Source organism: Grammomys surdaster, unplaced genomic scaffold (assembly GCF_004785775.1).
Source record: "Grammomys surdaster isolate TR1022 unplaced genomic scaffold, NIH_TR_1.0 205, whole genome shotgun sequence".
In the NCBI taxonomy this organism is placed as follows: domain Eukaryota; kingdom Metazoa; phylum Chordata; class Mammalia; order Rodentia; family Muridae; genus Grammomys; species Grammomys surdaster.
In genome coordinates, this window is record NW_021604650.1 from 1,653,706 (window position 1) to 1,677,625 (window position 23,920).

The 23,920-nt window shown below is 54.3% G+C and overlaps 1 protein-coding gene across 4 annotated transcripts; it reads right to left on the reverse strand.

The window, feature by feature from the left end:
* Window positions 1-1,752: 1,752 nt before the first annotated feature.
* On the reverse strand, window positions 1,753-22,393 carry Atg2a (autophagy related 2A). Of its 4 annotated transcripts, none has more exons than XM_028771028.1 (40): window positions 22,093-22,333; window positions 19,466-19,628; window positions 19,217-19,369; window positions 18,960-19,062; window positions 18,410-18,644; window positions 17,776-17,872; window positions 17,532-17,693; window positions 17,290-17,430; window positions 16,096-16,333; window positions 15,862-16,009; window positions 15,690-15,782; window positions 15,039-15,194; window positions 14,700-14,943; window positions 14,454-14,550; window positions 14,209-14,368; window positions 13,512-13,654; window positions 13,296-13,411; window positions 13,026-13,171; window positions 12,502-12,652; window positions 12,195-12,388; window positions 12,009-12,089; window positions 11,649-11,755; window positions 11,465-11,557; window positions 10,202-10,272; window positions 9,948-10,024; window positions 9,339-9,509; window positions 9,073-9,202; window positions 8,784-8,992; window positions 8,184-8,392; window positions 7,844-7,979; window positions 6,934-7,137; window positions 6,714-6,815; window positions 6,548-6,629; window positions 6,119-6,251; window positions 5,951-6,023; window positions 5,754-5,836; window positions 5,373-5,494; window positions 3,973-4,127; window positions 2,598-2,750; window positions 1,753-2,523 (listed from the first exon to the last, which is right to left on the reverse strand). In XM_028771028.1, exons 1-40 carry the CDS (start codon window positions 22,261-22,263, stop codon window positions 2,287-2,289), a joined length of 5,739 nt encoding a protein of 1,912 aa, XP_028626861.1. In that variant the 5' UTR covers window positions 22,264-22,333; the 3' UTR covers window positions 1,753-2,286. The 4 variants fall into 4 exon arrangements, with proteins under 4 accessions (XP_028626861.1, XP_028626862.1, XP_028626859.1 ...); XM_028771029.1 differs by having other exon boundaries at window positions 6,934-7,047; window positions 13,026-13,183; XM_028771026.1 differs by having other exon boundaries at window positions 13,026-13,183; window positions 22,093-22,263.
* Window positions 22,394-23,920: the final 1,527 nt, after the last annotated feature.

Genomic DNA, 23,920 nt, shown 5'->3' on the forward strand with positions numbered 1-23,920 from the left:
AGCAAAAAAGGGAAGAAGTGAGAGAGTGGGGTGCTGCCACCCAACCAAGCTCAGTGAGTGCTAAGAGCAGGGCTATAGGTGACCAGCACCTAGAATTCAGTATCTCAGTAGTCTAAGTCAGCAAGGGCCTTGGAGCTGTGTGACCTCAGACAAGTAGCTCAACCTCTCTGAAGCACTCTCTACCTTTGGAGGCCATCTTGCACACTATCCTTCCACCTACTCTGTCCCTGTTGTGACAAAGAGCTTGGAGGTGGGACCCCTGAGCTGACCCGTGTCTGGGAACACATCTGAACTCTCACCCCTTCCACAGATTCTGGCCCAAGAGGCTTCAGTGACCAGTGTTTGTCCTGCTGGGACTCAGGATTCTGGAAAGAAAGGGAAGCCTTTCTTTCCAGTAGAGTGTGCTTGGCTCGTGCCCCATTTGGCAGTGGTAGATAAAGGGCCAGAGAAGCAGGGGATGCTGCCTTCTCCCCAAGAGGATAGATCTGCAAAGGAAGTGCCAGACTCGATTTATGGTTTCTCCATGGCCCAGTAGCCCCCTCAAGACCCAGGTAAGCCCAGCCTCCTGCCCCACGTGGCTTTGCACTTCCAGAAGACAGACAGCTGCTTAGGAATCCTGTCTTCAGTGTTGGGCAGCTTCAGCCATAGATGCAGTAGTCACCTTATCCAAAGGTGGAAACTGAGGCACAGAACAGAAACAGGGTTCCCTGAAGTCCCCTTGCTCAGAAGGGCTGAGGGCTCTGAAAGAAGGCTTGGGGTTCTTCAGCAGCCTTCTGGGGGGCAGCCCGGGAGCTCTTACCTTGCACCTAGCTGGCCTTCAGGGCACAAGGAGGAAGTGGGGCCACCCTGGGCCAAGCCTTTTGAGCCGTTGACCCAGCCCTGGTGGTGTTAATGATTAGCCCACTGGCATCAATACTGATCCTAACTGGGGTCCGAAGGGCAGCAGGCCTGGACTGTGCCCCAGCTGGTAGGGCGGGTCCAGGAAGTGCCAGTCTGGGCCTTCAGCTACCCAGAGCCGTCGGACCCTGGCCACCCATGGGCGCGTCTCTAGGCTTCACTGGCTTGACCTCTTGCCTAGTCTGCTGGCCCCAGCTAACCACTGCCAGCCAAATGTGGGGATAGGAGACAAGGAAAAGTTTTCTCCTGTTCAATATTCAGTCTATGATGGGGGCCAAGAGGGGAGACCACAGCTAACTTCAGAGGTAACCAGGGTGCCCAACAAGTGATCCTACCCACTGCCTGGAAGTGCTACTGAGGGGGCACTGGGGCGGCTCCCTTGTGAACAATGCATCTGGGAAGGGGGCAATGGAGATCTTCTGGACAACACAGCATTGTCCCAGCATAAGACCTGGACACCCCAAAAGCCCTTCTCTGAAAATGGTGGAAACAGCTTCCAGAGGGCCTAGAACTCAAGCTTCCAGAGTGGGACAGTCCTGGACACTGTCTCGGCTAGCAGACTAACAGGGGTTGTCTTCAGTCACAGTCCAGAGCTTTCCAGGAGAGACCAGGAGCCTTGCTTTACTCCAGCCTCAAGAAGGCTGAACCTTGGGATCCGACATGAATAGAACCAAGAAACGGGGTTTGATGCGGGCTCTCCTCTGGGATTGCCAGGCAACTCCCCCAGCGTCACCAGGACAGTAGGTAGGCTGAGCCCAAAGTGCAAGAGCCCAAAGCTGATTTGTATCAGAAGGCTGAGGTGAGGTGTGGCGCCTCCTGGTGGCAGCAGGTGTGTACTGCATGCAGAGGTGGGGATGGGCAGGTCAAGGTTTATACAGAGCAGGGCAGACTGGGGCCTCACAGGTACAGAGGACCTGCAAGAGGCCCGGGCTGGCGGTGGGCAAGTTTATTCCACTTCATGCAGACACTGACCCACACGCTCAGGGATCTTAAAAATACACTGACCCAAATGGCATCTATCCCCCACCTCCCCATGAGACACGGAGAGACACTTGGCTGAGTGGGGTCCATGGGTCCGAAAGCCTCCATCCTCATTCTGGAACAAGGCAGCAGTGTGGGCCCAGGTAGCAGGGAGGAGCAATGTCCTTTCTCCCCAGACGGAAGTGCACAGACAGGGCAGAGGCCCCAAGGCCGGGAGGCCCCACTCTCTTGGCCGATTGGCAACAAGCAGGCTGGGCAGGTATCCTTCACAGTGGCCATCCTTTGAAGGACCTGGTGGCCTAGCTGTGGGCCACAGCAATCAGGAAAACAGGGAGCTGGTGGCACCACTGTGGCTGGCTGGACATGGTGGGCATGTTGGGACAGTGGGTGGCTCTTGGGTGCCTGCTGTCAGTCCTGGGTCTCCTCCAATCGCCACTTGAGAGCATGGTCCTTGTGTGCATCTGGCAGGATCTGATTTCGCATGCCCCCTAGCACGTTGGAGGTTGCCTCCGTTGCTACAATTATTGGCTTTACAACAGTTGGGGGGAGCTGTCGGATCACACCCCCCACGGCACCTGTCAGTCCCTTCTGCTCATGGCCCCTCGACGCCACATCACAGATGGTTTGAGCTGTATCCAGGATACCCTGTGGAGGTCAGAGGTCAGTGAGGGTGAGGGGTTGGGGGGGGCACCTGGAAGTGGGTCTAGGGTGGTTCTCACCTCTCGAACAGCATCATAAGCCTTCGCCATGCCTTCCCGGAGGTCAGCAGGTTGTTGCCCCCTGCGTAGTTTCCGTGAAGAACGTTTGTCTTGTAGGGATCGGGAGATGGGAGAGGCAGGGGACAGGATGTCATATACTGTCTCAGCTGTAGCCTGAAGGACATCAGAGTTGGATGATGACAGGTAGCTAAGCTGACATAGTGGCCTTTGCCTTACAGGCCAGCCTGGGGACCAGACCTCCTTCAGCATATCCCTGTCCTAACCAGTCTTTGCCTCCTCCCCATCCTCTTCCCCTCATCACCTTCCTCAGAGAACTTCCTTCTTAAATTTTCGTTAACTATTCATTTATTTTTATTTATGTGTGATTTCTTGTGAATTCAGTGCCCTTGGAGGCCAGAAGAAGGCACTCCTTGGGAGCTGGAGTTACAGCCACCCATAAAGTGCTGGGAACTGAACCCCAAGCCTCTGCAAGAGCAGCATCAACCTTAACTGCTGGGCGACCTCTCCACCTCTTCCAAGGACCTCCTTAACTTAAGGAGACATTTACAAACCCTTCCAGGGCTGGTAAGATGGCTCCAAAGGTCAAGGCACTTGCTATGAGGTGACCTGAAATCAATCCCCAACCCCAGAGACCCACATGGTAGAGAGGACTGAGTCCCAAAAATTGTCTGACCTCAAATGCAATCCATGGTACACACGCAAAGAATAAATAAGCAAATTAAAAGAAGAAGAGGAGGAAGAAGAGAAACCTTTTGGGCTTGGTGAGACAGCTGTGGCTACAGGCACTGGAAAACTTTCCTGTGGGCCTCATACCTAGGCTGTGCATGATGACACCTGCCTGAGCTGTCTAGTTCCCCACTAGAGGGCACCCCTGTACAGACAGACCCTACGAGTTACCAAAACAAGACTACCTTCTGCCCACCACCCCTCTGGCCGGTGTGTTGTCTTCCCACTCTGTCTTTCCCATCCAAATGAAGCTCCTCCACTCCAGACCCTGGAACCCTGCCCTTCCCTCTGAGGGCTGAGGTCAAAGCTCTCTTGATGCAGTGTTCCCACAGGCCTGCAGGCACACCCAGTCCTACCCCAGGACTCAATCATTCCCCTCAAGACCAGGGCTTTGGTAGGGGGTAGCCTCTGGGGCCCAGTAAAGTACAGAACCTAGAAGAACTAACTAGGACAGATTCCTGCTCATTGTACACTCATCGCTTACAGGCAGCTGGGAGCATGGAAATACACTCAGCTCTGACGGCCCAGAACTGAGTGCCTTTAACTGCACTCTCAGCCTTTTCAAGTTCCAACTTTCAGCAAAACTGTGGGGATAGAGTCAGGAGCCCAGGGACAAGGGTACCTTTTCCTGTTCTGGCTCTGCACTCACCTGGATGGCCTGGACCAGCCTGTTGCTCAGTTCCAGAGCAGCAGAGGCTGTGGATGACCCAAAAGAGGCTGCCCCACGCTGCAGCCCCCGAATGAGGCGCCCATCTTTCCTGTACTGCTCGATGGGTAGCCACAGCAGGTCCCGGAACCCTTGGACTAGAGGACAGGATATCAGAGATGCCAAGCTTGCCCTGGCTTTTCTTCTCTGCCCAAGGACCCTTACGTCTTTCCCAACCTAGTTTCTTTTCCTTTTTTCTTTCCCTTCCTTCCTTCCTTCCTTCCTTCCTTCCTTCCTTCTCCCCCTCCCTTTCCCCCTCCTTCCCTCCCTCCCTCCCTCCCTCCCTCCCTCCCTCCCTCCCTGTTCTTGAGACAGGATTTCTCTGTGTAACTGCCCTGGCTGTCCTGTAACTTATTCTGTAAATCAGACTTTCCTTGAACTCAGAGATCTGCCTGCCTCTGCCTCCCAAGTGCTGGGATTAAAGGCCTGTGTCACCAGTGCCTGGTGCTAATACAGTTTCTTTTAATTATTTTTTTAAACAGAATCTTGCTAAGTAGCTTTCCCTGGCCTAGCCTGGCCCCTATTCAGGTTGCTTCTGTGTTCTTGAACTAAAAGCAATCCCCCTGCCTGTGCTTCCCCAGCACTTGGATTACAGGCGCATGGCATAGTACCTGGCATCCAAGTGCGATTTCAAAAGTCCTTAGGCTTGACAGCACAGGCCAGGTGTGCTGTCACATGCCTGTGATGCCAGCCTGGGCTACCTAAGACTGGCTCAAAAGGGCTGGAGAGATAGCTCAGTGGTTAAGAGCATCAACTGCTCTTTCAGAAGTCCTGAGTTCAATTCCCAGCAACCACATGGTGGCTCACAACCATCTGCAATTGGGTTTGATGCCCTCTTCTGGTGGGTCTGAAGACAGTGACAGTGTACTCATAAACATAAAATAAATGAATAAATAAATAATTAAAAAAAATAAAACAGGGTGCCAGTGCCTTGTAATCCCAGCACTTGGAAGGCAGAGGCAGGTGGACTCTGAGTCAGGAAATAGTGAGTTCCAGGACAGACAGAGCTACATAGTGAGACTCTAGTTTAAAAAAAGTAGCCAGCAGGATGGCTCAGCAGGTAGAGGTGCTTGCCGCCAGGTCTCTGTTGACCTGAGTTCAATATTGAGGGCTCGCAGAGTGTGATGAGAGAATCCACACGCTGTTCTCTAACTTCCGTATGTACTCTATGGCATACACGCACCCATGCACACACACAAAATAAATGCAATTATTTCAAAAAGGGTAGTCTTCCCTTAGAACTCTTCCCATTTTGGGGAGCTTTCCTTACTTTCCTTGATCTATATTTGTTCTGTTAAAAATCCCAACCAAACAAAACAGAGTTCTCAAAGCCAGACACTCACAGAGTTGCACGACTGAATGCATGGGGCCCACGCCTCCCAGCAGGCCAGGCAGCTGGTTCTTACGGATGTCCTGCAGCCATTCATTGAGAGCATAGCAGAGCACCTTGTCCACACCCAGGAGCCTGGAAGACAGAGGCAACACGGATGAGATGGAGGAGAGACACACTGAGGGCCCAGGGGCAGTGTGACTAGGTATCTCTAAGACAAGATGTGTGAGCACCTATTCAACCCAGTCTTACCCAGTGCTGTAGAGCAACAAAAGCCTACTACAGAGGAGAAACCGAGGCCTGAGAAGAGCGAGCATTTGGTCAAGGCCATACAACCCATGAGAAACGGCAGAGGGAAGGCTGTAGACTCCCCCCACAGGGGCTGGGAGCTCACCCATGCCGGCAGCAGAGCCTCTTGAGCTTTAGCTCAGAGCAGTTGAGCTGGGCCAGGCCAATCAGGAGTCCCATGAACGTGCCCTGTTGGGAGGGAGAACAGGGGTGGCCTATGTTTTGGGATACACACTGTGAAACCTGGTCCCAGACACTGGACCCAGAGAGTAGCTCACACAGCTGCCTGATGGAACCACTCACCACCTGGTCCACAGTGACATGCTTGCCATGGTAATCCAGGCAGATGGGCACCTCAGATGTGAAGCGGAACTCCCTGAAGGGGAAAGAAGGGAGAAGAGAACCTGTGGTCTCTAACCTGCTCACTGGCCAGGTTTTCTGACAGCCTGGCCCAAAGCTTCTCTCCTCTACCTGAAGTAGATGGGCTGTTGGTCAGAGGAGCTGTGGCCACTGCCTGGAGCTTCCTGTGGGCTGCTGGCTGTCTCTGTGTCCTCAGACTGTCCTTCCTGGGGGCTGCTAGGCCGACTGTGGGTCTCTCGGTGAGCTACAGGAAGAAAGGTCATAGATCGGGCTGGAGAGATGGCTCAGTGAGTGAGTGGCACCGACTGCTCTTCCAGAGGTTCTGAGTTCAATTCCCAGCAACTATATGGTGGCTCACAACCATCTGTAATGGAGTCTGGTGCCCTCTTCTGGTGTGTGACTGAAGAGAGCAATGGTGATATACTCATATGCATAAAATAAATAAATCTTTTAAAAAAAAGAAAGGTCACAGCTCAAGGATGGACCAGAGGATGCAGGGCAGCCAGGATCTAGAGTCCCTTCCCTGTCCTGGTCTCTCACCATCAGAAGTGTCCCCTGGGACCATAGGGTTGATGCTGGCTGCTAGGCTGGTGAAAAAGTCCTTGAGGAAGAAGAGGGCATCCTGTAGGGAGAGTTCTGGGTCAGATCCAGGCCCTGGCAATGGGGAAGGGCTCAAGTTGGGCTCTGCCTTTGATGATCTGCTCACCTGGTCCACGTTGAGCCTCAGGGGCATCATGGAGACTCGGAGACAGCACTCCGGCCCTCCTACACTGCTGGTGGGAGCCACATGCAGTGCCTTGATGGTAAGCTAAGGGCAGAGGATAATCTAGGTGTCTGCTGGGCCCTGGAAACCCCATTCCAGACTGACACACCATCAGGGGGGTTATGGGAAAGGGGCCACCCACACCCAGGTGGTGCAGTCTCACCATGTTGGAGTGTGTACGCCGTGGTAGCCGCTCGCTTGTGTGCAAATGAAGGAACTTGTTGATCTTGGAGGTGGCCAGCCGGTCTCGGATCTCTAGCTCCTGAACAATGAGCACCTGGCGGGACAGTGGTCGCTCGTCCAGCTCCTGGCCCAGGCCCCCAGCTATGGCTGACTCTTCTGGGTACACTTCGTGTTGGAAGCTCACCTGTGGGTGGATGAGGCCTGAGTTGGGAACCAGGCCCAAGAAGGATGGGAAGGTCTAGATGAGGTCCCTTCTTTCCTAGAGAACTTTCCTATCCCTGTCCCACCCCCATGGGTGGGAAATGCTTGGACACTGACACAGCTGAACCTATTGCCACCAATCTAGCTACTGAATTTGGCCTGCCCCAATCCACCCAAGCCGCCCTCTCAAAGTGCAAAGGCTCACCTCGTCAGACACTGCAGACGCCCCTTCCATCCCTCACTGTCTCTAAATGCCTTCTCTCTGCCCAGGATGACCCCAGCTTCTCTAAGCCATGTTCCATAACCATAGGGGCCCGCTCTGTGCTCTGTCCTACAGGGGCCTTGACTCACTGGCTTCCAGCCTGCAGGTCCCCTGTGTTAATCAAGCCTCTTTCTGATGCTTCTGCCTCCTACCTCCTAGGATGTCTCCAGCCCTCCCTACCACCGACAGCCTTGCGTGTTCTGTCATCTGTCTCCATGCTTCCTCAGCACCAGAGCAGTTGCTCTAAGAAACACCCCTTTGTGCTCCAACCCTTGGGACTACTCTCTCATTTGCGTATGACACAGTATTGAACCTGTGGCTCCTGCTATCCAATCCCTCCGGAATCTGTCCTGGTGCTAGCTGGCACAGTCTGTCTCCCCAGAGCCTCACTCTGTCTTCTGCCCCCAGACCCTGCTCAGCCACTCACTTTGCTGAGCTGGATTTCCATGAGGACCTGGTGTTGCCGTCCAACGCCACCCTGGGTACGCCAGGAGTTCTGGGGCCGGTTGGGACCAGAGGAGCGGGAAGGTGAGACCCTGGGGCCCGTGAGGCCTACTCTTGATCTGTGCAAAAGATACATGGGCACAAGCTGGCTCTGAGGAACACCTCTATCTACAGCCTCAGCACAGACTTTCTAGCCTGGGGCAGGAGACCCTGAGGGTGAGGGAGAACTCAAGATGGGGGAGGGGTGATGCCTGAGGCTAGAGATCACAGCTAGGCTAGGCCCAGATCCTAATCCCACCAGTTGCTACCTACATGTCTCTAACCTGTAAGTGGGGTGAAGGCCAAAGTCTCTACCCCCATAGAGGTGCCAGATGAAGGAGACCTCCCGTAGTACCACACGGCTGCTGGGCACTGGGAAGTGGGCAGGTGCCCGCAGCAGGTCAGTGCTTCCCAGGGGCTGGGAGAAGTGTCCATCGTGCACGATGATGGGGCCTGGATGCAGCTGTGTCACGACAGGCTCCCCGTCTCGGGGCTGCCAGGAAAGAGCCAGCAAAGACGTGACAATATGCTCAGCCCCAGCACCTGCCTTTATGTCTACCCACCACCCCTTTAACAAACAATGGCCCTCCCAGACTACCAGCCTAGTGCCTGTGTCTGAGCCGTCTATCCAGGAGTCTCTTGCTGGGCCTGTCACCTGGAACTTCAGTGTGCTTCAACACTGATTACACTACACAACCTCTGTAGTTACTTACACGGCCCTCCCTCTGCTCTCTCCTCCTGTCTCTGTGTGAGACACTGTGTCTCCTCTGGACTGCTCCATCTGTTCCCTCAAGTCAACAGCCAAGGCTGCTCCTCCCACCCAAGAGCTCTAGAAGGGCTGTACAACACCTGAGCATCCAGAACCCCCATCCCAACACACACACCGCGATGCCCAGGCCAGGGGCGTCAAGGATGCAGAACTCATCACTGTCCAGGGTGTCTCCATCCCCTTCCTCTTCTTTTTCATGCTCCTTTGCCTTAGAACCCAAGGTATGAGAAGAGCCCCCAGGAGGAGGCAAAGAGGCCTGGGTTCCACTCCGTTCACCTGGGAACAGGTAGACGGAGACGGGAGAGGCCTGAGGAAGTGGGCCACCTGGGGGAGAAAGAGGCCAGTATGAGATATGGCTGAGGGTACCTGCTTGGGCCTGCTATCCCTAGGGCACCCTCACTGACCTGATGACTGGGCCAGCTCCCGTAGACTACGCCGTTCAGTGTCCAGAAGGGCATCAGTCAGGTCTCGTTGGTTGATGAGGGCTGTCTCCACTGGTAGGCATGAGGGCAGGGAGGCAGGGCTCTCTGAAAGCTGGGTCAGGAAAGGGAAGGGGCAGGAGTGAGCACCAGAGGGAGGGGAGAAAACCAGGGCTCCTCCAATCCCGGCCTTGTGTATGTGTAAAGAGGGGCCTGGCCGAGCTCTGCTAGCCTGTGTGGCCAGGCCTCACCTGTACCTTCTGGCCGGCGATCTCCGTAGGGCTGGGGGGCCGGGGTGGGGGGTGCAGGTCACCCGAGCTGGTTACATACTGGAGCAGGTTGACCAGCAGAGCGCAGGAGTCAGCACAGCTGTGCACGTGCACCACATTGTTGGAGCAGCGCAGCTCGAACAGTGGCTGGCTCTGTGGGAGGTGGGCATGGCATTGGCACAGGAGCCACCACAAACCAGGATACCACAGGGCATCTCGGGTATGTGCCCCACACAAAGAGGGAGAGAAGGGGCTATTCCCTTGTCTGGTCAGCTGAGGCAATACCTCACTGCCCAAATATGTAGCCATTCCAGACTCATGGAGTACTGTTCACCCACCCATCCCTGCCCAACAGCAGCCTAGCGATACAGGAACTGTTATCCCTTCACAAAGATGAGAAAACCTGGGCTCCACAGTGGTGGTCTCCCTGGGCCACCTCTGTCCTGCCTCCAGGTGCCATCTATTGCCCTCAGTGGGTTGGAAAGACACTCACAGGGACATGGCCCTTCCCTGGAGGAACACTAGCACAGGCCTGAAAGGCAAGGACGCGCACTGTGATGGTCACAGTTCTCCTGGTGGCCTCAAACTTACCAGTCTACCCTCGGTGCTGCCCTTCCAGGTTTTGATGACAAGCTCTAGGAGGTCTATGTCCAGTACGCAGACATAATCTGAGGCAGAGAGCAGAAGACTGTTCTCACAGTCTCCATCCACCCTCCCCCAGGGGGAGAATCCACTGGGTCTGGTACAGCTGTGTGGATGCGTGTGCGCACATGCATGTATGTGTAGCTGAGAATAGCCTGGGTGATACCCTCCGTGTGGGGGGAGCCCGACCCAGGCCTGCTCACCTCGCCGCAGATCCAGGCTCTCCACCTCGCACTTGTCAGACAGGTACAAAGCGGAGTCGTCAAGGATGAACCTGGTGGGGAACAGGGCTGAGAGGGGCCCGGGAGCCACTGCAGGCGGCAGCTCAGTGGTAGCTGGGCAAAAGGGTAGAAGGGGTCCTGGAGGTGATGGACAGAGAGGTCCAGGTGCCTATGAAGCTTGGGACCTTGTCAGCCTTAGCACAGGGGACACAGGGGACACAGGGGACGCAGGGGGCCTGGGCTCCAGTGTGGAAGACCCAGCAGGAACTACTCACTCTCATGGGACTTGAAGATACATAAAACATTTCTTCTTCTTTTTTTTTTTTTTTTTTTTTTTTTTTTTGGTTTTTTTTGAGACAGGGTTTCTCTGTGTAGCCTTGGCTGTCCTAAAACTCTGTAGATGATGCTGGCCTCAAACTCTGAAATCCGCCTGCCTCTGCCTCCCAAGTGCTGGGATAAAGGCGTGTGCCACCACTGCCTGGCTTTTTTTTTTTTTTTTTAAATACTCATATATTTATTTTATGTATATGAGTACACTGTAGCTGTCTTCCGACACACACCAGAAGAGGGCATCAGATCCTATTACAGATGGTTGTGAGCCACCATGTGGTTACTGGGAATTGAACTCAGGACTTCTGGAAGTGCAGTCAGTGCTCTTAACCAATGAGCCATCTCTCCAGCCCACTCAAAACATTTCTAATTCTCTTATTGAACTTGTAATTCTCAGTTTATGGAGGTCCTTTTCCCATCCCCCTACAGCATGGTCTGTTTATACATCCATCCATCTAGTCCTAGGGATTGAACACAGGGCTCTGCCTTCATCAGGTACATGGTCTAACCTGAGCTACATCTCTTTCTACTTTTTGAGACAGTCTTACTAAGTTGTGTAGGCAGGATACTCTAGCTTCAGCTTCATAAGGAACTGGGATCACATAACCACACCACTCCCAACTTTTAAAATTCTGATCACAGTAAGCACAGCTCTCCCCTTCTTTTCTGTGGAGCTGAACCCCATGCCGGGTTGCATTTAGCTATGCACAGTGTTCTAGCTTCCTGTCCTTTTGTATGCTTTGAGGAACTCCCAGAGTGAGGTTATAAGACTGACTTTGGGTGGAAGTGGAGACAACTCGCATCCCTGAGGATGCGAATTTGGAGAATTTAGAGCTCTGGGTAGACAGGCAGCAGGGAGTGAGCTGCAGCCCGGCTGGGAGTAGGATGGACCAGACCTAGGGGCAGCCTGCATACCTGAGCAGGAAGGTAGACGTGTCCATGACAATGTTGCTGGAGAGGGTGAAGGTCTCAGCAGTGACAAGGACGCGCACAGGGAGGTAGAGAGGCCTGAGGGGCAGACTTGGGCTGGAGTAGGCTTCTTACATGTAAGGCTGGCCCCTGACCCTGCTTCCCCTAGCCCTCCCACCCCCGCTAGTACCTGTAGTCCACAGCACAGGAGAAGAGGTGTGTGTGCAGAATTGTGATGACTGTTGGGGGCAGGTAGCCCAGCACAGGGTCATCCAGTACATCCACGAAGTCCAAGAGCTGCACAGGCCAGAGGGAGGGGTAGGGAAGAGGACAGAGTGATGTCCTCTAGAACCTTCCTGTCCAGACCCCGTCCCGGCTGGCACCCCACCTGTTGCCCACCGGCTCTCTACCACACTCCTTGTCAGGAGCTCTGGCCAAGGTCAGCTCTAGTCCAGCCCAGGTTTTCCGCACTGCTCTCCTTATCCCACCTGCTTGCCCAGGTCAGTTCGGAGTTCTGGGGCAATGTGACTTCCCAGGTACCTTTACTCACCTGGGAGTGCCAGCTCTGCTCAGGGGGGGCCATGTAGTGGCGTAGAGTGGCTTTGTGCAGCCGTACTGTCACCAAAAATTCCTGGGGAGGGAAGTGCAGTCAGTCAGGAGGGTGGGAGCCCAGCTCCAGTGTGCAGAGGAGGAGCTGCCTACGTCACGAATGTGGGTAAGCAGCAGGGACACATACCTTGACATTCTTGTGGGGGTCCAGGTGGATGCGGACAGCTGCAGAAAGCATGGGGGGACCCTGGCCCTTGCGGCCCAAGGTTCCCCGCTCAGTCACCCCTTCCTCTGATGGGTAGATGGTTGGAGCCAGCTGAGCTGGGGGAGCAAAGCTGGGTACTTCCAAGTGAGTGGGCAGCAGGTAGTCCTCAATGGCCGCTGAGAAAAACTCTTGTGAGCCTGGTTGAGGTTGCCGACCACCCCACTCACAGCACACAGCCCTCCTGAAACCTCCCTGCCCGGCTTGATATATGCTGGAGTGGCCCACACACCTCGATGGTAGAGCGTTGCCTTTTCAGCTTCCAGGCAGAAGTAGCCAAGCCCTGGCTGGCCGCGGTACTGGGCTACGCTGAAGATAGTGCCTTGCTCCACATCTAGCACCAGCTCCCCGTGAGTGACATCCAGACGCTTCCCTGCCTCATCCTGTGGGTGTGCACAGGCTCAGTTTCACCTCTGCAGCCAGCACCTCTGACACCCAGGGACAGGGGCCTCTTAACATCCTGGCCTGCCTGAGGCAGCCCCAGTTCCTTCCAGGTATTACCGGAGGTCTGCACCATGTGCTTCTTACTGAAGCGGAAGGCCCCAGCTGCCCTGGTACCCCTCATGCTTTTCATGGAGAAAAGGCTGGGAAGTAGCTGACAGCTATGGGGGTTGATGGGCAGTCTGAGTGGGGAGGCAGACTGCGGCAATGGTGCTGCTGGCCCTTTAAGCTTTCTGTTCTCCTGGTTCCTAACTTGAAGCTGGCAGGCTTGTGGTACTCTGGAGTGGGAAGCTCACCTGCTCTAGGCTGCCTCACCTTAGCCTCGCAGAGCGCAGTGACCCGCCCCTTCAGCACTGTCACCAGTGTAGAGAAGGTACTCTGGAACTGACGATGCGAAGGTTCCCGGGCAGGAGTCTGGGGGACACCGGAGGCCATCGAGAAGAACTGCGTGTCTTCCTCATCTGAATCCGAGTCTGAGTGAATAGCGTGGCTGGGTGGGAAGGAGATGTGGAGGAAGGCCCCGCCCTGCCCCGCCCCGCCAGACCTGCACTACCCCTTCCTGTCCAGCCAGTGTTCTTCTCATACCTAGCTTAAAGGCTGACTTGCACATCTTGAACCCTGAAGAGCCAGGCGGCCGAGCAGCAGTGTTGGATGTGGGCATCAGGTCTGCAGGCTCCCACATGAGCAGGTCGTTGTTGATCCTGACAGGAGAGCAAGAACAGCAGAGGTCAGAGGACAACACCTCTAGCCCGGCCCGGCCCGGCCCGGCCCGGCCCAGCTCAGCCGGCCCCATGTCTCCACCTGTTGTAGATGCTTTCATAGACCTCCTTGCTGGGCAGGAAGATGTGGGCACTGGGCATGATCACATCCAGGGTACAGCGGGACAGCGCCAGCGTCCGGCTCTGGAATGTCCTCATCTCCTCAGGGTCTCCAGGGATCACCATCTAGACAGGTGAGAAAGGTCAGCCTTGGCCTGTTTTTGGCTTCAGAATTGAAGATTTTGGCATCCATCCATCCATCCATCCATCCATCCATCCATCCATCCTTTCTCTCCAAGGGTGGGTTATGTTTATCTGGGACAGAGTCCCCAGACTCTCCCCACCCTAGAGACTCTGAATGTGAATCCCTCTAGTCTTCACAGTAACCTTCAAGACAGCAATCTCAGGAGGAAACACAAGAGCCACCAGGGAGCAGAGCTTGTCTAGGACCCTGGGTGTCCTGCCCTGGGCCATTCACTGCCTCACACTTAGTCCCTGCACTCGGCAACCTCAGAGGAGGATCCTGAGACCCAAGTATTCCATCGTGTTAGGTGCTGGCCCGGATCCTGATCTTGGTTCTGAAGGGCCTGTTCTCGTGACTTCCTTCCCTAACCCCTGGGCAGGGATGGGCGCATCCGAGTCCCTTGTTACCCAGAACAGAAGATGCTCCTCTCATCAGCGGCCCTGCCACAGCCCAGTCCCATAAATGGCACCCTCAGTGCAAGAGTGGGGAGCCTTACTTCCTCAGTCTCATACATGGTCCGCTTGGAGGAGAAGGGCGAGGGCTCAGGCTGCTGGAGCTCACACGGACTCTCTGTGGACAGCTCTAGATCCCGGCCTTTCTCAGAAGCTGTCTCCCACTGTGTGCCACTGGACTGGGGGTTCAGGGTCACCACTACCCTGCCAGGACACAGACCTATTGGTGCCCTGCCACCAACACCAATAGATCTCGCCTCTCCAGTCGCCCTTCCAGCACTCCACTTACTGAGGTAGAAAGTACTTGGCCTCAGTGCTCCTGGGATCCAGAGCTTTCGAGACCCGCAGGCAGGGGACTGGTGGCTTCTCTCCATCTTCGTAGATTCCTGGAGGAGACAGAAAGGACAAGGTCTCACTGCCGCCTCTTTCCTTTTCATCACCATTGCTCCCCCAGGGTCACATCAGTGTCCCTGGGATAAAAAGGCCTCTTTACCTGTCCTGGGGCCTACCCCAGCTGTTCCCTGGACACTCTTACCTTGCAGGTCTGAGCAAGTAAGTTCCAAGCGGGTAGGAGCTGGGGGCCCAGGCCCACTGTTGAGCTCTGAGCGGAACTGGGGCTCACTCAGCTCCAGTCGAAGCTGCTCAGCCCGCACAGCCTGGCCAGCCCAGGGGTCCCGTTCAGGCCGAAGGTCTGGGATGGGGAACCTTAGCCTCAGGGTGGCCCGAGGTGCTGAGAGACGAAACACTGTCTGCTGCTCAGTGGCCTGTGGGGGTTCTGTCTGTGGAAGGGCTGGGGGTCAGAGCTGCCACAGGGGACTGACAGAGCTTAAGTGCTTACTTCCCACCCCAGCATAGAACCAGCAGGGCGTCTCACTAATAGGCCAGCAGGTGGCTCAGAGGGAATGGTGATCTGCTGGAGCAGGGCAGCAAGGCGGTCCAGGGACCCCAGCTCCACATCAGCTTGGAAGTCGCCCAGGTCCAGGGACAGTTCTGAGTGACAGTGGCAGGCAGTGGAGCGCCGGGACCGGCTCTAGTTAGGGGTAATATGAATAGGTCAGCAAGGGTGAGTGAGGCCTGGGAAGGAAGCAGCTTCCAGAAACCAACGCTCCTAGGCTTCCCAGTGACGGGAGAGGAGCCTGGAGCAGGGACAGAGGGGCTTTAAACACCCTGCAGCGACAGGGACCACAGCACCTTTGTTACTTTTTATTTTGATATGGGAATTCATTAAATTGACCTAAGTTGACTGGCCTTGAACTCATTCTGTAGTTCAGGCAGGCCTTGAACTTGTCTTCTTCCTGCTCCAGCTTCTCAAATGCTGGGCCTACAAGGCCTGTGCTACCACACCCAAGTTATGCTGGCATATACAATAAAAGCCATCAACACTGGGCTTCGTCAACCTTAGTGGTTCAACAGAGGCAGGGAAAGGGAAAGCAGGCCACAGTAATAGCAAGGTCAGAATGGGGACAGATATGCAAGAGCCCTGAAGGGATGCAGTTAGGCTAGAGCAGCCAGCACTGCAGCTTACCCTGAGCACCCGGCGAAGGGTCTGAGTGTGGCGCAGATGGGCACAGGGTCGAGCTGAGGCTTCGGAGCCAGAGTGACTGGGGAAGCTCAGGATCTGCAAGCGAAACATAAGCAAACAAGGTCAAGCTGGCCCAGCCACGCACCTGAACCCCAGGCCCCTCCTCTGCCCTCACCTCAGTATACTCTGGCTCTGAGGCGGCCCTGGGCCATAGGCACTCCAGCACCTCCAGCTGCCCGAAGTGCACATCTGTGCTGCTTGTCCTCCGGCTGTGCCCGCCCGTGCGCAGCTCCCAGGACAGCTGCACGGCTGTGCCCGTTAATCTGTGGGCAAGTTTACAAGCTTCAGGGAGTGGGTCCTGGGCTTTGGGGATTCCTTGTAAGTCCCTGACTCGGGCTGTGGTGTGTACCGGACATGGCTATAAGGGCAGGCCCTCTGGAAGCGTGGCCGGAGGTGACAGAAGTCTCGGGAGCCGAATGGCCCATCTTTGGCAGAATCGAACTCAGCAAAAAAGTGGGTGGTGAGGTCAGGTGGTCCTGAAGATGGGGAAGCTGTCTGAAGCAAGGTCAGGCTCACACCTCCCAAGGTCATCTTCACCAGTGAGTCAGGGCGCATGGTGTCCGGAAGGGGAGTCGGGGCTGTCTTGCCTGAGGGAACAGAGGCTTCAATACAGGCTTCTTGGTGTTTTAGGGGAGTCACAGTTGGCCACTGAGCAGGGGTTGAAGAAACCCTGGCTAGGCTGAGCATAGTGGCACATGCCTTTAATCCCAGCACTTGGGAAGAAGAGACAGGCATATCTCTGAGTTCCAGACCAGCCTGGTCTGGTCTACAGAATGGGTTCCAGGACAGCCAGGGCTACACAGAGAAACCTGTGTAGTTTTTCAAAACACTGTAAAGTTTTTTTGTTTTTTGGTTTTTTTTAAAGGAGAAGAAATAATAAATAAAGTTTGGCTACATTGGACCGTGGGATACCAAATCTGCTGTATCACACGGCTCTGGAAGATAGGCTCATCAGGGTGACAACATATTGCTCACGTGTGCCAGACCCTGGGACAAGGCTCAGTTTAATCCTCTGAAGGTGCTAGAAGGATCAGTTGATATGATAAAGCATTCATACCAGTCCCTGACCTATAAACTTAGCTACACACTTAACTGATATAGCCTGGTCTTACTATGTTCTGTAGAAAGGGGAACTAAGCCAGGCGGTGGTGGTGCACGCCTTTAATCCCAACACTTGGGAGGCAGAGGCAGGCGGATTTCTGAGTTCAAGGCCAGCTTGGTCTACATAATGAGTTCCAGAACAGCCAGGGCTACATAGAGAAACCCTGTCTCGAAAAAAACCAAAAAAAAAAAAAAAAAAAAAGAAAGAAAGACAGAAAAAAGAAAGGGGAACTGAGTCCCAAAAGCACTCACTAAGAAACCTAGACTGCATATTATATTGCCTTACCATCTTCTTCCACTGAGTTAGGACCCCAGGGTACCCCACTGATGGTGGGCCTACAGGCATGGTTGGGGCATCCTGCTTACATCCACCCACTGTACTGAGAATCCTTCCACCCCACCTTGTTCCTGAAATAAGCATCTCTAGGAGTCAGTGACTTACCACCTGAGTGGGTTGGGGTGGAGGGCCGGTGGAAGGCCATGTTGCTGTGAACAGAGGAGCCCAGGTCTACACTGTACACGGAGAGCTCAGAGACTGCCGAGGTCACACTGCTAGTGAGGCCAGCCATGGAGAAGAAGAGGTCTAGGGGTGAGGTGAGGGGCAGTCAGAAACAGACAGGCTTGGCCCCTCAGCTTTTGCACTGACACAAACTGCCCCTTCAATTTGAAAGGGCTGGCACCCACCCGCACTGTCCAAATTGAGGGGGTTGGTGATGGGGTGCAGGCTGAGGGACTCAGCTACAGCACCCGCCTGCAGCTGCTGGTTCAGATCTTGCTCAATGAGCCACAAGTCCTCAGCACCTAGTGGGCGGCTCTTGTTCAGCTTGTCAGCCAGGCCTCCTGGGTCTGTAGGGAAGATGTTTCAGCACAGCCTGCCTGGTTATCTCCAGATGGCCCCTGTCTGCTACCCAGTGCCCAGCAGCCTCACCTGCAAGGTTGATGGCACTGAGCAGTTTTTGGAGCTGCTGGAGCTGATGCGGGGTCAAAAGCACGTGTAGGGATCCCAGCTGTCCTGATACCTCCAACTGGGGACCAAGCGGACGGCCATGAAGCCTTTATATGCTACCCAGACCAAAAATGGCAACCCACCTGCCCGTACTCTGGGGACATTAGTTGTCATGCTAAACTTGCTACCAAGCAGTTGAATGGCCTTGGCCAACTTGATCTTTCAGAGTCTGTTTTTCCAGTTGTGAAGAAGATAGTCATCTTCACTGTAAGATCTGGAATGACTCTGTAGCCTAGGCTGGAGCTGAACTGAAGGCAGCCTTCTCTTAGGCTCCCAATGCTGGGATTACGGGTATCTTCCCCACTTGGGCCTGGTGTCAATCAACACTTCTGGGAATAGATCCAGCATGGGTCAAATGCTTTCTTTTTTTAAAGATTTATTTATTGTATTATTATTTTATTTCCTAGGTTTATTTATTTAGTACACTGTAGCTGTCCTCAGACACACCAGAAGAAGATATCAGATTCCATTATACATGGTTGCTGGGGATTGAACTCTTAACCACTGAGCCACCTCTCCAGCCCCATGGATCCAATTCTTAATTCCCGGGACTCACCTTGGGGCCCGGGAAGGCCTCGTTCTGCTTTAGCTTCACCGTGAGCTCCATGGACCCTGTGCAGCTGCCGATCTGCAAAGGTGGCTGTGGCGGGGCCACCTGGGAGGGCAGCTCTTCAAAGTACAGGCAGACCCCACTCAGCTGCAGCAGCTTGTGCAGGAAGGCAGGAGGCTGGTGCACGTCCACAGGTGGTGCCTGGCTGGGGTCCCGCACTGCTTCATCACAGTACTCCAGTCTGGAGAGTGAAGGGCCTGGCCTTGTCCAGACAACCCCAGACTAGAAGTCCCTCTTTAAAGCTGTCCTAGCATCGTGGGACTGAGGAACCTGGCTTCCATCTTGAAGGGTCAACTAGCCTTTGGTTCTCTGAGTTTCAAAGTTCTTAGAATCTGAGTGATTTTTAGTCTATACACAGTGCAGGCTTCCAACATAGCCCACTTCCCAAATCTCACCAATACTCGACCCAGGCTGAGCCTGTCCCTTCCTTCCTAGGAGCCTGGCTAGGAGAGCAGGTAGAGGTATTTGTCTCCTGCCACTCCCCCGTCCTCCTTACCTCTGCACTCGGACCTCCACAGCCACCTGATGGTCCTCATCACCCAGGGAGTGTTCCACCCTCACGGTAGTGTTCAGGAAGGTCACCTTGATCCTCCGGAGCACTGCAGAAGGAGTTTCTAGAGTTAAGTGGGGCACTGGGAAGCAAGGCGAGTTCCTGCCAGTCTGGGTAGGAAGGCGGCCACATACTACCACCTAAGATCCCTGTTGTGTAGACTGGAGGACCCAAGAACAGACTAGCAGCAGGGGCCTACTCACCAGTCTCTATGGTCTGTGCAAACATTTCCAGCCCCTCCAGGGGCTGGGGTGGTTCTGAGGGTTCTGGCAACCCTTCCCGAAGGCACTCTTGAGCCAGCTGCAGGCTTGTGGTCATGCATGAGGCCCAACTCTGAGAGTCCGCAGCCCCTGGTCCTGTGGGAAGGAGTAAGGACTCAGGATAAAAAGACCAGGACTCTCCTGGGCCCATTCCCAACAACTGCCCCGCCTGTGGTCTTACCCTGCTCTCACCTGAACCCTGGCGGGGCTGCAGGGTAAGCTGAAGGCCGGACACACACACAGTGCAGTGGTCAGTAAGAAGTGCAGCCCAGGGGACAGCCACCTCAATGGAGCTCACGAAGCCTTCCACCAGTTCCAGTGGCGACTCCATCGACCTCAAAACCTCGTTCACAGACTAAGTGAGAGGAAAGGTAAATCAGCTCACCAAGACTCCAAATCCAGGTACTTTCCAGTCTTGCACAGCCATTGCCTTGGAGAACACCCTTGGCGTGGTCATCCTTCTTTCTGCTATTTACAAGGCCTTCCCTTAGGCCCTGACCTGTTTTCCTCTCACCAAACAGTGTTCAGCTCTTTGGGCCAGCTAAAAAGTTTCTTTTTTACATTTGGCTCAAAACTCTTATGTACTGCTGGGTGTGGTGGCCTGCATGCTTTTAGTTCCCGCACTCAGGAAGCATAGGTAGGTGGAGTGTCTCAAGATCTAGGCCAGCCTGGTACACAGCTGGCTGAGTACTTGCCTAACACACAGTGAGCCCTGGGTTCCATCTCCAGCAGAGCACAGCTGGATGTGGCGAGACTCACCTGTAATCCTAGCACTAGGGAAGCAGAGGCCAGAAGATGAGGAAGGAGGTCAAAGGTGTATATTTGAGCTAGAGGCCAACCTGGGCTACATGATATATGAGATTCTGAGTACCTTCTATGTGGCAACCAGAGGCTGTAGGGATAGATATTAGGTGCCTTCACCTCCCAGCCTGGCTAGGTTGTAGGCAAATGCCAGGCTCTGACTCAGAGTCAGCAAGTACCAGAAAAGGGCACACAGGCCTGCACCTAACCTAGCAGCACACCAATGATGGGCCAGCTGAGTCAAGAGGGAGCAGCCGAGCAGAGGAAATAGGATGGTGGCCCATTCCAGGCTTGAGATCGAGTGGAGAGACCTAGTCAAGGGGGCAAAAGGCAAGGCATGCTCATCCAAGGCGCGCAAAGAGCTCAGGGTGTCATGTCTAGGAGAGGGACTGAGCGAAGGCCAAACAGACCCTGAGCCCTAGACCCCACAGTAGAGCTATACACTCACGACAGACAGGATGGGGGTGTTTGTGCTGGGGTTGTATCCCTGTCTGCCTGGGAGTGCCTGAAGCTATGAGTCACTGGTCTTCTCCCTAGGAACCCAGGTGCTCTGGGTAGTACTCAGTAAACACCTGCTGGGCCCACGGACAAACAAACACAGCCAGGGCCAGGAGGCAAGTTGAGGTAGAGTCACAATTCCTCACCCATAGACTGGGGAAACTGAGGCCTAGGCACTTGTCTTAGTCACTCCAGGTACTGTGAAAACTGAGGCTTGGACCCAGGGCTTGATTCCCATCCCAAGTCAGTTGTCCATGTAGCTTTGAATGCCTTCAAGGTAGGGCTGCAGGGTAAAGAGCTGAGAGGGACAGGCTTAAGTAAGGTACCCATGCTGTCAGGGGAGAGGCTATAAAACAGCCAGTGCCCTGAACTCCCCCCACCCCCAAAAGGAACCAGAGAGTGCACTGGGAAGGCATTCTAGTTGAAAGCAAAAAGGGAGAACACTCAGATGTTGGATATTTTTCTGAGTGGCCTAAGTGGCCAAGGTCAGATGCCTCCTAGACCAGGACACTAGGAGATGCCACCATCTCTTTAATCTATATTTGTTCCCAAAGGCATGGGTCACCTCTAGCTCTTTCTAAGTGAAGCTACAGACCCAGAGGCCTACTAGAATAGAGAAAGTCCTGCCACATGCCCATTCTACTGCTCTGGAGCTAAAAGAATGACCTCAAACCAGCCCTAAGCTGGAGTCTCTAATTGGTGGCTCCTTGGCTACTCCCCAGTCATCAGCTGTGAGTCAGTGCCCCTCACTTGCCACCCCCAGCCTCCTGCCCGACTCCATGCCCTAGGCCTCAGATCTAAGCATCATCTCCCAGCGTCTCCTCCCATCCCCCATCCCAGCAAGCCCGAAGCTAAACCTCTACCCCTTTCCTGGAGGGCTGCCCTCCAGGTAGAGATGGCAGAGATCAAGTCCCTCCCTAAACCCAAGCCAGGCCCCTCCCACTCTCCCAAAAGCAGGAAGTAGAGCAGCAACAGTCACACGAGGTGTGGATCAACACAGTAGGCAGTGACGCTGCTGTTGACATCCACATCCGGGGGCGATCTCCACCCCTTATGCCCAGGATCATCGAGGTGAGAGGGTCAGGACGCATCTTTCTACAGGTGCCCCTGGCAGGGCTCTTAACACCCCCAAACTACCCCCGACTAACTACCTCAGTTCCAACTCTTGTCACTGCCCGGCTCCCCACAACGTCTCTCTGTTCCCCTCCTAACTCCTGGGAATCCCCTTCCCCAAGCAGCTCCCCCAAACTCTGTATGATGGTGGTGGCGTTCTTTTGGCAAGTAACATGTCACTTCCTAGTCTGTCTCCCCTAGAGAGGTGAAGACCAGGTACTCCCTCTCTCCCATCTCTTCTGGTTAAGAGGTGAAGGGCCAGCCAGGGGGCCTGGCGGAGGCGGTCGAGACCCACTGGCCTCTACAAACACAGTGCCTATCCTCCAGCCCAAACCTTCCGCGAGGACCCTTCGGTGGGCCCACGCTCCCTCTCTCCGCACCATCCCGCCTCTGCTGTGCCTCCTCACCCAGGTTTCCAGGTGAATATCCCGCAGGGCAACGCTGCCCTTGTACAGATCCAGGCTGAGCTGGTCCAGGCTGAGGTGCTCCTGAAAAAAGTGACCCAAGTAGTGTTGTAGCAAGTAACGGCAGACACGCTCTTTCACACAGTTCGACCATGGCCACAGCCATCGTGACATCTCGGGGACCGCCGGGCCCGAGCCGCTTCCGCTGGCCGACAGCCGGCGATCTGCGTCCGGCTGTGCTGTTCACTAGAGTCCCGGGTTCGCCCCGCCGCTTCTCTCAGCGCCAGGCCGCGCCCCCGGATGCCCAACCACGCCCCCACGCTCACTGCCATTGGTCATTGCGAAGGGCGAGGCCCACTGATTGGCCGCGGGAGGCGGGGCCGTGAGGAGCGAAAAAGAGACTGGGCTCTTTGCGAGGTGAAATGCTCCCAATCGTAGTTTACGCTTGCGCATAAATTCTGAGTGGGAGGACCTTTAACCTCTCTGCTACTAGCTTCAGGAAGGCTGTAACAGTAGGGCGACAGTCTGGGCCAGGAGGAGTGCGCATGTGCCGATTTGTCCACCTTCTTTAGGTGATTGGGAAGAATTTAAAGGGACAGTGACCCACCTAACTTTGTAGACAGTTTAGAAGAGGAGTAAAGTCAGTGCAAATTTTGCAGCCTGCATTTTGGCAACAAATACACGTTTGAATTTTATAAAGCTTTTTTTTTTTGAGGTAAGCTTTTCTGTATTATGGCTGTTCTGAAACTCACTCTGTAGACCAGGCTGGCCTCGAACTTATAGAGATCCTCCTGCCTCTGCCTTCCTCTGCCTCCCAAGTGATAGAATCTAAGCCGTGCGTCCTTCACCACGCCCAGCCCTATAAAACTTTTTTAGACACTTATCTATTTTCTTTGTTATTTTATCTATTTACATTTGCAATGTTATCCTTCCCAGTTTCCCCTCCACAAACCCCTATCCCCTCCCCTTAGCTGCTTATCTTATCCATTCTTGTTAACAACTCCCAGAAGACTCACTATTTGTTTCCACTTTTCTTTTTTTCTTTCTTCTTCTTCCTCCTCCTACTTGTTCTTCTTTCTTTCCTTTTCTTTTTTTTTTTTTTTTTTTGGGAGACAAAGTTTTTCTGTGTAGCACTGGCTCTCCTGGAACTCTCTGTAGACCAGGCTATCCTTGAAATCAGGATAAAATCTGCTTCTAAAATCTGGGAATGAAGACGCATGTTATTATACACACACACACACAGAGAGAGAGAGAGAGAGAGAGAGAGAGAGAGAGAGAGAGAGAGAGAGAGAGAGAGAGAGAGAGAAAGAGAAATTCCTTTTCCCAAAGTCTGGCATTTAGATAAAAGTGAAGATTCCCTCAGGGACATACACCAGGCCTGTCACTGAGTTCCAGGCTAGTCTTGTCTACAGAGCAAGTTCCAGGACAGCCAAGTTAACACAGAGAAACAAACTCTGTCCTGCAGGGAGTTGGGGGAGAAAGGGTGTGGATGATAGTTCCTACTTGCTAAGAGGAGCCATTCTCCTTATCTCTGGCAAAAGGAACTTATGGCTCTTTCATCAGCTGATGTCTTTGGTGCCTAATGTATATCTATCAAGGTCTATGCTAACCTCTTGGGCCCATCAGTCCCTAAGTACACGGTACAGACTCATCCTGGCGGGCATACCCTGTCCCCTAAACCTCTCCAGCCCTGGAGCTTTGATTCTTTGCCCTCTTTGCCCTCTTTGCCCTCTCTGTCTCTCTGTCTCTCTCTCTCTGTCTCTGTCTCTCTGTCTCTCTCTCTGTCTCTCTCTCTCTCTCTCTCTCTCTCTCTCTCTCTCTCTCTCTCTCT

What these genes read in the sequence shown, in the direction of transcription:
- Atg2a (XM_028771026.1), bottom strand. Translation starts at nt 22,263, where the DNA reads ATGTCACGATGGCTGTGGCCATGGTCGAACTGTGTGAAAGAGCGTGTC. An exon ending in ATATTCACCTGGAAACCTGG is followed by an intron (nt 19,629 to 22,092) that starts GTGAGGAGGCAC and finishes CCTCTCACTTAG; the next exon opens with TCTGTGAACGAGGTTTTGAG. An exon ending in CTGCGCTCTGCGAGGCTAAG is followed by an intron (nt 12,653 to 13,025) that starts GTGAGGCAGCCT and finishes GCACACCCACAG; the next exon opens with GATGAGGCAGGGAAGCGTCT.